Consider the following 13153-nt stretch of genomic DNA (forward strand, 5'->3'; position numbering starts at 1 on the left):
GCAAGTCCGTGTGTTTGTGCATGTGTGTTCACGCGCACACACACACACACACACACACACACACACGGCTTGGTCTGCTGAGACCCTGGGAGCGCAGGGCTGCCTCACATGGCCCTCTTAAATGGGTCATTCTGTATCAGTGCCACCGCTTTCCCCAGACACAGCTTTTCCTCTGAATTTCTACTCCTCCACTCCCCCCTCCCCCTGCCCCAATTCCTGCTTAATGACCCCCCTCCTTTCCCCCTAAGATGTGTCTGTGTGTAAGGAGGTGAACAAGCACAACCAAGAGAACATGGGAAAGAAGAAACAAACAAGAGTTCATAAAGATGCCTGTTTCCACCCCCTTCCCCACTGTGTGGGGCACAGCCCTGGTGCCCCAGGAGTTCCCGGGGTGAGGGCAGACCACCCCAAGAACCGTGGGCTGGGGCACAGGGTTGAGGAGGGAGATGCGAAAGCACTTTTGTTCCAGCTTACGCTTCTTTCTGGCAAGTGGCCCATGCTTGTGGCAGCGGTGATGAGCAGTCCCGCGTGAGAGCCCATTGCCCTTCCAGAGGATTCGGCTTTCCCTGGCCCACCGGGAGCTTTGCAGTCCCCAGAGCATGGCATATGGTAGCCTTTCCCTCGAAAGTTATATAGTGCGTATTTGACAATGAAAAAAATACTTACTTTCTCATTAAAAAAAAAAGGTTGATTTCCTTTTATCAAGAGGACATCTTTATCCAAATTAGTTCCATGCCCAACAGCTTAGAGATGCGTTGGGTCAAGCTATGTGAAATTGCCAGTTCTGTGAGTCAGGAGCATTTAAACAATGGCAATTTCATAGAGTTCAACTGAATAGATATACTATTGATTTTAATTCCGAAATAAGATTGGTTGGTATATGTGTACACAACAAAACACCTTGTCAGAACAAAAAGGAGGAAAAGTGTAGACCTCGCAGTCAGGAAATCTGGATTTGAGTACTAGCATCACCATTTTGATAGCTATGAGTTCCCTAATTTCTCAGAGCCTCAGTTCTCTCATCTGTACTACAAGGTAGTTCTGAGAAAGACATGAAAGAAAAATGGATATGAAAATGTTTTCTCTCTGGTTAATCACCATATAGCTGGGAGATACTGCATATGTGTTTCTGTGTGTATATATTTATATATATTTGTGTACGTATAATTTTTTATCTTTATAAATTCTGCCTGATATCTCTACAGAGAATAACCAAAAAACGTGTCCTTTTTGCTCTAGATACATAATAGAAAAATGTTTAACACTTCTGTTCTCAGTCTGTTTAAATGAGCAATTCTGCCTTAAAGTATGTCTTGTTTTTCATGAAAACACTTTGCGTTTCAAAAAGCTTTCAGTTTACATCAAAGGATTAAATTTAGAAACTATTTCAACAAAAGATCTAGATGGCATAAAAGACCTAAAACCAAGAATTCTTATCTTAAACACTGGAAATATGAAGATACGCATAACTGAATAATTTATTCATTGTCATTTGCTGGGCCAGATTCTCATTTTTAATTATACAAGATATTTACTCACACTTTGCTCCGTATGATAGGTGTTTTCCTACAATGTTTGGGATCTAAATTTTTGTAAATGGAACCATATTGTCAAAGCACTAGGAAGGAGTATCGTCTAAAAGGCACAAAAGATTCCTATGTTATAAGGTTCGCTTTATTAAGTAAAAATCCTTTTGTAGGACAAATAATTACTCCTTAATTCATCTGTGTTGTGCTTTCCTATTTTCTGTGTTGGGTTTTCTTGAAGCCGTTTGACAAGGAACTGTTTCTACCTGGGATATGTAAAGCTGTCTTGGAACGGAAGCTCCCTGCCTGGGTTTCAGCCTCTGAGCTCTTAACTGGTTGGGTGAGCAAGATGCCTAGGGGACTGGCTACTGCCTTGTTTGCCCTAGGTGAGTTACTGTCTCACCCTAGGAGGCCCGGGGAGAGAATGAAATTAAGGGCCCTGCAGGCTTTTCAACATTTACAGCAGCAGCAGTGCTGGCTGTGTGTGAGACTTCTGTCTTCTTTCCCGTTGTTTAACTGAACTCATTTTATTGGAGGGAATAATGGATCGGGAATATGAGGCAGCTGGTGGGAAAGGTGACTTTCTCATTTAACCCTTCAACCGTTTGGGACACTGGTAATTTATTGGTAGTGGCTCAGTTTGGGGGCAGAGTGCAGCTGGGGCATCCAGCAAGGACAGACAGCACAGACGGACAGAACAGGATCCTGTCCCAGAAGTATAGGCAGGCAGAGCCCTGGACTGGGAATTGTCAGTCTCGCCAGTAACTCACTGTGACCTGGAACTAGCCCTCCTGCACCCTCGGTTTCTTCTTTCTGAAAATGCAGGACAGAGGGTGTGACTGGATCAGCATGGCAAGCTCCCACGCCTTTAGGGGCCAGTCAGGTATTATAAATGCAGTTGTCCTGGGAGCAAAACCGTTGGAGCTCCCGGATATATCCAAAGTTACTGTCTTTCAAAAGTTTTAAAGCAGCTGAGCAAGGCAAACTCACTGTCTTCGTCTCAGATCTAGACACTAATGTCAGACATTTATACAATGTTTACCATGTGCTGGTCAGTGTTCTTAGTGCTTTTTATGTGTTAATTTTACCTTCACAACAACCCGGTGAGGTTATGAATTGAGATAGGCACTATTGTTGCCTCAAATTTACAAATGAGGACATTGGAGAAAAAACGAGTTCTAAGCCACCCCACCAATGGTCTTGCCAGACCAAAATTATGGATGACGCTTTCTAAGACAGATCCCAGATGGGGCGAGAGGCAACTTGGGCCTCAGCTGATGGAGAGAGCAGCCAGTACATGCTAGACTTACTTTGCCTGATACCGTCACTCGGAACTCAGTGAACGAGACACCATGTTGAGGTAAGATAGTCAGAGGATTTTTACAAGGAAAGGGATGTTAGAAGTGTTCTGAATCACTTTCGTTTTTAATTGTGGTAAGTAAACATATCGTAATTTCACCTTAACCATGTTAAGTATACAATTCAGTAGTGCTAAGTACAGTCACATCATTGTGAAACCATCACCACCATCCACCCACATAACTCTCTTTTCACCTTACAAAACTGAAACTCTATACCTATGAAACACTAACTCCCTTTCCTAGTCCCTAGCAACCACCAGTCTACTTTCTGTTTCTATGAATTTGACGACTCTAGGTACCTCATAAATGGAACCATACAGTATTTGTCCTTTTGTGACTGGCTTATTACATGTCTTAAGGTTCATTCATGTAGCATGTGTCAGAATCTCCTTCCTTTTTAAGGCTGAATAATATTTGATTGTATGGATATACCACATTCTGTTTATCCATTTATTTGTCAGTAGGCACTTGGGTGGCTTCCACTTTGGGCTGTTGTGAATAATAGTGTTATGACCATGAGCGTCACTTTTAAGTAAGAATTAAGACCCCTGCATGGACATCACAGGAAGGCAAAACCTGGCCGTACAGTGGCAGGAAGAACTTTTCAGTGATTAGAGTTGCAGGGGCTGAAGGGCCATTTTGTCAGCAGCTTGGCAGAGGGTGTTCCCTTTGGAAGGAGATGGTCCATCAGGTGGCTCCCAAGGACCTATCCACCTTCGGGTTTCAGCCTGGAAAGGAGTTGAGGAGCCGCCCACCATTGGCTCACTGAGCCAGCTCAGAATGGGTCGTCAGATCGGGTAGAGGGCACGAACTCCCATTTTATTCCCTGTCTCCTGGCAAAGCTCCTCTGTGGGCAGACACCAGCAGGTGACAACGTTGTCCTGCCATCTGCTTCTTAGCACAGACCATGTCAGTGAGCAAAGATTAGACGTCTCCTTCTAAAGAGGGGCCGTGTGGTGTCTACCTCGCCTTTTGTGAAGAAGGGCTTGCCGGTCAGTGAGAAATAATGGGGGAAAGAGAGGCCATGGGCAAGAAGCCCAACGCTGCAGAATTTCTCCCTCTTTTTGGCAGCTTCCCTGCATCCTATTGCTCCACCGAAGCTTCTATAGACATTATTGTATGTGCCAGTGTTCAGGGCCTCTGTAAAGTTTAACACATGTGTCCCCCAATGTCAAAGGAGTGTGAGACATGCCCCCCAGCTGGGCCTGGGCCAGGCAGCAGCGGCAGAGCGGGTGGGTGGAAGGGAACAGGAGCCCCTGGCTATACCTAGTTTGCTTCTTTCCCTAGGACTGATGTGTTCTCGGAAGATTCCAGGCTCATTTCTATGTGTGCCCGTGCACTGCGCACGCACGCAGCGGTTTAAAAGGAGTAGAGCTTTGAATGCACTGTAGGAGTGCCCCTCAAAGGAGCCCTGCGGTGAGATCTTTTGTAAGGTGGATAATTGTACTCTGATCATCTGCTTTGGAGGTTCAGAGTGTTCAGAGATTCTCAAGGAAAGGGATTTGTTTGAAGGCCATGTGGCCCACCCCCCCCTTCCAATGCCCAATTCTAGTGCATCCCCTCTAAGTGATGCAAAGCCCTGTTTGAACCCCTCAGTGCTGGGAAACTCACCACCCCTCAAGATGGATCTTTCCATCTTTAGGCAGCTCTGCCTAATAGAAATGGAAACTAGAGCTAAAAAAACAAAATCGGTCTCTGAGTTTTCGTCCATCGAGTCTTCTGCTTGCAGGGTACACTGAGTGTGCCCTTTCCTTGTGTTTCCTCATTTGATATTGGACAACAGTGAACTTGACCCCTGAGTCTTCTCTTCCTTCGTTCCTTACTTGCAGGATTTTGAGTTCTTTTATCATCCAGGTGATTCTGCTTTGACTTTACTTGGTTTGTTGTCCTGCATCCCTTTGCAACCGTGGGACCCAGCAATTACTGTGCCTCTCAGATGTTGTCTGGGCATGCGGAGGAGCAGGGACTTTCATCTCCTTAGCTCTAGGTTCTCTTCCTCTGTGAGTGCAGCTCAGGAGCTTTTTGACAGTAATGAACTTAACCATCGCCTAAAGTCTCAAAGCCATGCTGGTGTGATCTGAGACTTAGCCACAATCCCCTCATTCAGGACTTAATAAAGATTATTTTTTCAAATGTTAGATTTTCTTAAGTGAGGTATACCTGCAGAGGAGTGGCCTGATCTAGAACTAATGGAACTCTCTCCTTTTTTCCTAGAACTGGTCAGGCATGAAGTGCCAATTCAAGCTACTGAGGATGGCTGTGGCCTTGATCTGTAGTAAGTACTGACAGAGGAAGGGAGTCCTGCACTGGCTCGGGGGGATATGAGGATGGTGTAGTCCCTGCCCTTCAGGGACTTGTGGTCTAGAAAAAAAGGGAGCCTTATCAATAATGTGCAACAAAACGGGGATGTTATGAAAGAAGTCTGACTCACTCTGCTACTTCTTAACTTTTTAAAAAACTTTTTATTGACATATAATATGCAAACAGAAAAGTACGCATAGGGTAAGTGTCCAGCTCAATGACCAGCATCCAGATCGAGAAAAATAACTTCTTAATAACCTTTTGGGTCATGGAGTTGATCCTTTGAGATCTGATGGAAGCTAGAGACTCCTTTCTCGGCAACATGCGTATATGCACACATCACGTACGTGTGCACACACACACACACATTGATACTTGTAGTTTTAGCAGGTTTACAAACCATAACTAATCCACAAACCCCTACAACAGAGTGTCATAGGGGTCCCTACTCAGAAGTCAGTTCTACCTGCAGAGATCATGTTGAGTGTTTAAGACAGGCAGGTGTTTACCATGTAGATAAGGTGCAAGAGGGCATTTCAGGTGAAGGTTCAGCATTAACAAAGATGTGGATAAGTAAAGGATCCCAGCTGGCAAGTCAGTTAGCAAAGCCGACCTATGAAGTTTGGGACTGTGTGATTGTGATAAGAGATAATAGGAGTCACGACGATCATGAAAGCCTTGACATGCTAAGAGAAAGGTTGGACTGTACTCTGAATGCGCTGAAAGGCCATCAGAGGGCTTTAAACAAGAGAGTTAATGGTAGACTTGAGTTTTAGGAGACCAGTGGAGAAGTTAAGAGTGAGGGGATGAGACCAGAGGCTAAGAGGCTGATTCTGAGATAGAAAGAGATCATCATCTGAACAGACACAAAGGAGATAGGAAGAGAGAAGGAGCTCACAGTCTCTCATTCATTCCTCAGAACACAGCTGTGAAGGCTTAATTTACAGGTAGGCACTCAAGGTTCAGAGAGTTAAGTTCCTTTCCCAGGGTCACCCAGCTAGAGGTGATAGAGCCAGGATCCATAGCCAGCCTATGCCATTTCGAATGTCCCACACTTTAGCCAGGCTGGGCAGGAGCACCTCAACTGTCTCTGCCTAAGTCAGCTGCTTATGACATGGGGAAGAGGAAGACTGAGCCAGAACAAGCATGGGATGGGGGGGCCCTGGGTGAACTCCACTTTAATCCACTTCAACATCCCTCGGCTCGTACTGCATGGCTTTCAGGGCTCTCTGGTCTTAGTTTCCTGGATGGGGTTAGAGGATCTCTACTTCTAAGGAGGAACCTCCAGCTCTAAAGCTCATAGATTCTTTGAGCCATGGAAGTCAGGGGCAGTCAAGTGGGGTGCTGGGGTGATTATAGCTTCCCTATCTGCTCAGACTCTGAGTTTGTCTTTACAAGGAAGGACATAGAGGCATGAGTCTTGCTGTTTAAAAAATCCAACTCTAAGCATCGTAAAAATTGAAATGCTGTTTTGGAGTGGGGGACCATATCTTTCAAACCTCCCTTGTGGAACACAGGGCCTGCTAATAAGCAAAGGCAGGAAGGTACCCCCAGGGCTGGGGAGGAATTGGGGAGGACACAGTGGCCGTCCCTGGCTGCTCCTTTTCCGCCATCTATCGGCCATCCTTGGAGTTGCAAGGCCTATGACAGAAGGTTGGGCAATCAGTCCCCAGCTGCTGGAACCCCTGGAGTTAGGGTGCAGAGAGGCTCCTGGTTAATTAAATGGTAACTGAACAAGGACAAAACAATTTCCCTCAAAGGGCTTTCTTTCAATCTGTTAAGTTTGCCTTGGTTTTCTTTCCTGTAAAATGAGGATAAGGACACCTGCCCTCAGTTTCCTTGGATGGTGGGTAACAAAATGGCAGTTTCCCAGCACCTGTCCTTTTAAGAAAGTTCATCTTCATTGGATTGGCCAACCCAAGAAGTTTATGCAAGAAGGATGGATTGGAGGGCAGGATGGGGACATTTTAGAATTGTTAAGAAATGCCAGCACTTTGTTGAGACTTTATTTCCATTCCTTCTTTGCCCTTCCCTTCCTCCATCCCTTCCTTCCAACCACAAAAACACTGGTTCTAAGAGTTTCCCAAGGGTTATGAAATAATATATGAAAACACTTTATAAACTGTGAAGTGCTAGCACATATTGTAGTTGTTGTTAATGCTGCAGTAGTGTAGCCTGGTACAGAGAGGCCAAGACTTCATACAGATGGGGAGACCGAGCCTCCGGAGCATGTGACAGCAGGGGTGCAAGGGCCTCGGGAATGTTTTCTTCAGGTCTTCTCTTGATAGTCACATCTCAGCTCAAACATCACCTTTTTAGGAAGATCTTGCCTGACTCCCAGAACTAAAGAATCCTCTTTTTTATACCCAGCATTGATTTTAAATCACCAGTTTTTGTTTCCCATAGAATTTATCTTACCAAAATTATCTTATGTATGTAATCGTATGCTGGTTTATTGCCAGATCCTGTAAACTCTGGGAAAACAGAAGTTTGTCTGTCTTCTTCACTTCTATACCTCCAGCACATAGGACAAACAGTGCTTAGCGTATAGGGAATGAATTAATGGGTGGATAGCCAAGTGGGTGGCTGGATGGTGGATGACAGAGTGTAAGGCCTCTCCCTCAGCCCCTGCCTAGTGGCCCTCCTGTGACTTCTCTGTGCTTCCTCCCCTTGCAGTGAGCATGGAGTTTGGACGGGCTGTGTGGCTCCGGTTCCACCCATCGGCCTACCCCCCGTGTCCTCACCCGAGCTTCGTGGCACACTTGGGTGGCGTGGCAGTGGGCATCACCCTGGGCGTGGTGGTCCTGAGGAACTATGAGCAGAGGCTGCAAGACCAGTCGCTGTGGTGGATTTTTGTGGCCATGTACACCATCTTTGTGCTGTTTGCTGTCTTCTGGAATATCTTTGCCTACACCCTGCTGGACTTAAAGCTGCCACCGCCCCCCTAAAGGGCTGGAGGACCATGGTGGGGGGAAGGAGGGAGAAGCAGCATCAGAAAGGAGCATCTATATTCCTTTTCTCATCACCAGCTCAGTGAGGCCAGGGAGGAGAGGACAGGAGACACTGGGCTACTGTGAGATTTGTGCTCAGGTTTGCATAGACAGTGGAGGCTCTTTTCTGAAATGCACCTGCTGGAGGAGTTGGATGTGGCTATTGTTTTCTAGACTGTTCTGAAGATATCGGGCCAGGGCGAAGGGGTGGGACAAAAGTGGCCATCCCTCTGGGCTGGGCTTGTTCCATGTGTTCAGTGGTCCCTTTCCTTGTCACAGATTGGGCAGCAGCCCCGTCTTCTACCCTGAGAGACCCTAAGGATGTAAGGAAGGCCTGAGGATGTAGTAGCCAGGTGGGCCCTTGTCTAGCCCAGAGATAAATGCAGGCCAGGAAATGTTCCCTCTAAGCTGTTGAGTCTGGAGCCCTGGAGTGGGAGCAGGCCTGCTGGTAGACATGCCCAAGGTGCCCTCTTGTGCCTGTCAGTGGGCACTAGGGCATGGCCTCTAGTGCCTGAGGTGGGCAGGGGAGGGAGGTTCCATAAATTCAGGCCCCATCCTTGCCTTGGGGGTACCCAGGAAGAGGAACCCAAGCAAGAGGGAATCAGTTTCATCCCAAGTTCCACCAGGGCCCCAGCAGCCCATGCCCTGCCTTGATTTTAAAGTCTTTTCCTTCCCTTTCATCGCCCTGTCCCTGCACGTGGAGACAACGTTCTGATGCGCGCGTGTGTGTGTGTGTGCAGTTTGATGGGCGGAGATGGAGGTGCCTGTGTGATGGGGAAGACGATGCGGTTTCTGAGGCTGTGAGGATTCCTGTGACGGCCAGTGGGGGTATGTGGAAGAGTCTGTGTGAGAGGAAGCTTGCCCTTTTTTTTCCCACCTCCCATGCTCCAACCCCTATCCCTTCCAGGCCTCTCCCTGAGACTCACTGACCAGTGGGAGAGTTGTCCGTGGTAGAGGGAGACCACATACCCTTCCAGGGCCCCTCAGAATGCTGAGGTTTTCCTCGCCTTTGCCAAGTTCTGCTCTGTTTTCCCCTGGAGTGGCCTTCAAATCTGAAAAGGTTTAGTTCTGTCTCCCTTAGGAGGGAAGGGGCTTTGGGGGTACAGGAGAGGCTGGGGCAGGAATATTAAGGCCATGTGTCCCTTTGAGTCAGAGGAACAGGAGTTTACAGCAAAAGGAATTCCAGTGTAGGCAGAAAACCGCTGGAGAGGAATTGTTGGGTACTTGAATGAGCGTCAGGTGAGGACAGCACACAGACTCAGATGCTCAGGGCTGATTATCGAGTCCAATCCTACCTCCATTTCACAGGTGGAAAAACAAGGCCAAGGGGACGACCCCTTGCAGGAGCTGGTGCAGCCTCAAGAGGAGGGCGTGGGGAGGATGGCCTTTGACAAAATGTCATTCCCTTTATACTACTCTTAGAACTCCCAACCACTGACAGCCCAGAAGGATGGAGCCCAAGTCTGGGAGGCAGAGGGGCCGGGCTCATGCAGGAATGAGGGTAGGAGTATAGGAACTGCCTTCAGCCAGCCATGCGCCCATCAGAGACGTTATGTGCACAGAGGTCCGAAATCAGCCAGGCCAGGCATTTGGGAGACTTGGGCTACTGTGGTTTACTGTCCCCAGTGATCACATGTAAATGGGCAAGGTCCTTCTACCCAAGGACACCCCCACTCAGCCTAGGCTATGTTGGGCCCTTCCTTGTCTTTGCCCAGTACCAAATACAATTGTCCTGGTCCCCACACATAGCTCCTGAGGTCATGCTGCCCTTGTGTCAACGCCGTACTGAGAAGTACCAGCCCGAGGTGGCATCGGCCAGATCTCTGGCTGAGCTGCATCACCCGGAGGCATCTTGTCTGTGCCCTGCCAGCCATTCTCTGGCCTCCTGAAAGAATGGCCTACTGCAAGAGTCAGCTTCTTAGCAGAGGAGACTCTGAGCTGGAACCGGGGGCTGAGAAAACTTGGGGAAAAATGGGGAAGGGGACTTTGACCATGGGCTTCAACTACTGCTAAACCTGAGTAGGGAGATCCCTTCCTGGAGAAGCAGAGGCAGCGAGTGCCTTGCTTGGAGGCGGAGCTTCCCTTCCAGATCTGGTGCTGGTACCTGGGGGTTCTGGGTTGTGGGTGGAAGGAGCAGAGAGCCACCACTGTCTTTGTCTGGCGTTGCCGGGAGAGGGGCGTTCCTCTCTCAGGGTTGAGAAGACTGAACTAGAAGCCTTTAGAAAGCCCTCAGAGGAGCTTTCAGTTCCCTCAAGGCTTCAGATAGAAGTTTGTTACTGAAAAGGACTACTTGAGGTGGAAGTCCCATCTGCCATCCTGTTAACTCTGTCCTCCAAGGTCTGGAGCATGCTAAGAGAGCCTCGTCTACACTGCAGGCCACCAGCCCTGGCTGCTCCCTGTCTGCAGAGTATCCAAAGGCAACCCCAAAAATCTTCCATCTGCTTAACACCCACCTCCACTACCCTCTACCAACTGTCACTTCCAAGCAGGGCCACCCAGTGGTGACAATAGGCACTTCACACAACCCAGGTCTCCCACCCAAGGCTGGAGACAGTTGTCTGGTGAGAAAGGTTTCTTTTTTGGTGTCTTACTTTCTCCTCAGCAAGTCCCTTTGTTCCCTCACTCCCAGTACCCTGCCGGCAGCAAGTCTGCATCACTCCTCTTTCCTCATCCAGTATGGCCACCTGGGCACTGTACTGGAAAGCTGAGGGTGGTGTACACCTCCAGGCTGTGGATTTTCATCCATACTGTACAGAAATTGAAACCTGGGGATTCCGCAAACAGCAGCCACAGAACTCGCTCATTCGTTAAATGGAGGAGGAGCCACAGAAACTGGGGAAAGGAAAACAAACCTTCAAAGGAGAAATTTCGCTTTAATGACACCATTAATCACTCGTTTTTTAATTAGGGAAAGTTCCCTAATGAGGCACTTTTGCCAGCTAATAGGACTCGCAATTTCTATGGGAACCATTCTTGCCCAGAGGGTTAGAGGAGTCATTGCTCACCAAGCCCAGATCGTTCCCCACTGTCCAGTTTCGTTTGCAAGTAATGCAGGTTCCCGGGCACAGCGGACGCTCTTTCCCGGCATCATTCACGTTGCTCCCAGGGCCGGCTGCAAAGCACCGATATTCCTCTGCCTTAAAAAACAGTGCCCAACACTGAACTTCCCCCCACAAGGACTTGAGTAAGTGGAAAACAAAACAAAACACAAGCTGCAGTGTTTGTTTCTAAATATTTTTGTATTGTGTACATTCTGTATATTTTTGTTGTAACATATTATTTGAGCACAGATTCCATTAAAGATTTTTTTTTAAGCCATCGGTTATTCAGAAAGTGACCTGAAGGGTTGGCATTGGGGCCTGTTTCATCTCGGTCTGGGTCAGGGTGGGGGGAGAGGGTGGGCAGCAGTAAGGGTGGGTCTGATTTATACAGTACAGAGCGGGCATTGGTTCTTGGTGCTGGTGTTTCTAGCTTCGTGGTTCTTAACCTTTCTTGAATTACTTAACTCTTTTGAGTGGTTGATGAAAGCTGTGACATCTCTTCCCGTAAAAATGCACAGAGAGCCAATTTTGTGTACAATTGGGGGAGGAGTGGCTGTGAATAAGCGAACTGATCTGAGGCTTCAGGTGAAGAACCTCTGTGCCAGCTCTGGTGTGTGCCCCACCTTCCCCTCCCACTCTTATTCTGAACGCCGATGGAGACTGATATTTGACTACCGTGGCTGGAAGAATCTTTGAAATTTTCTCGTTACTTCCTTCTTTACCTTAATAGTCTAATCTTTAGGTCTTTCTGGGGGCTTTCAACACCTTGATCTTGAGGAAGGGATAGCAGTGTTCTCAGATAAAAAAGCATGGTCGATTCACATAAAGAAGGGGAAAATAAGAGGAGCATAAACATTAAAGTCTGGTGCTTGGTAAGTTTACTGATTGGGTAGGCTTTGAATGGATGCAACCTGGAAAGTGAATTGTTTTCACCAGTTTTTCTAAGCCAATGGACGTGTATGTAGTTTTGCCATTCATAACTGTTAAATTTCGTTTGAGGGTTAAACTACCCTGTTAAATTCAGCATGGCAGTTGTTTTCCATAACAATCTTTCATATCAGTTTCCTGTATATCATTTAAAAATATTTCTCAATGCTGCAGAAGTCATCCCAGAACAAACCGTGCAATGCAATTCAGGCTAACGGTCAAAGAACCCATTTCTGTTGAAGAGTGTGAACTGACTTCCCTGTAAGGAAGTCAGGACCCTGTCTGAGCATCAGTGTTCCCGTGGGTCAGTTCTGGGCTCCATCACTGGAGGCATTTAAAAGCAAGCTCCCTGGACAGCCAAAAGTTGTTTAGTTAGCTTTGCCTTTGGCCTTCTATCACTTCCCTCTTCACTTTTCTGATTCCTCCCTTCTACCAGATTCTCATTCTTCTGATAACTTAAGATGTTCACCAAAAATGTAATTATGAAGACAAGTTACTGAGTACCTCCTATGTGCTAGGTACTGGGGTAGGCATTTTCAACATATTCTCATTTAATTGCACAGCTACTTGGTATGAAGTGGGTATAAACATTTCCACATTTACACATGAGGGAAAGGCTCAAGGAAGCTTAGTAACTTGCTGGTAGTATAGGGCTTGGCTGGATTCATACCTAAGACTGCCTAGTTCCAAAGTTCATGCTGTCAGCCATCAGATGTTTGTATAGGACTTCAAGGACACTAGATTTGTAGAAATGTCAGGGTGATTGTTTAAAGATCCAGTCTCTATTAGGACCATCCATTAGTAGTAATGAACCTTGGAACAGTCACTCAGTGTTCACTTACCAGAATCTCCACTTTGTCAGCCTTCTAGAAGTAGTTTACAAGAAAATCCACAGGTACCAATTCATTACTGTTCTCTATCACCCCTGATTTCCCGAATCTAGGATTTATGCCAACTCAGAGTGATTTAAAGTCTATGTTACATTTAGGAAGATTAGCAATTATAAA

At 47.0% G+C, this 13153-nt stretch overlaps 1 protein-coding gene across 4 annotated transcripts in view; it reads left to right on the plus strand.

Moving 5' to 3' along the window:
- RHBDL3 (rhomboid like 3) overlaps window positions 1–11496 on the plus strand; it is a 43697-nt gene extending 32201 nt beyond the window's left edge. For all 4 annotated transcript variants that reach the window (XM_016152524.2, XM_016152525.2, XM_036222897.1 and 1 more), the window contains 2 exons: window positions 5102–5162; window positions 7865–11496. In XM_016152524.2, coding sequence (XP_016008010.1) covers window positions 5102–5162; window positions 7865–8136 — 333 coding nt within the window. In that variant the 3' untranslated portion in view covers window positions 8137–11496. The remainder of the gene's footprint in view (window positions 1–5101; window positions 5163–7864) is intronic.
- The last annotated feature ends 1657 nt before the right edge of the window (window positions 11497–13153 follow it).

Source organism: Rousettus aegyptiacus, unplaced genomic scaffold (assembly GCF_014176215.1).
Source record: "Rousettus aegyptiacus isolate mRouAeg1 unplaced genomic scaffold, mRouAeg1.p scaffold_m13_p_6, whole genome shotgun sequence".
Taxonomy (NCBI): Eukaryota; Metazoa; Chordata; class Mammalia; order Chiroptera; family Pteropodidae; genus Rousettus; species Rousettus aegyptiacus.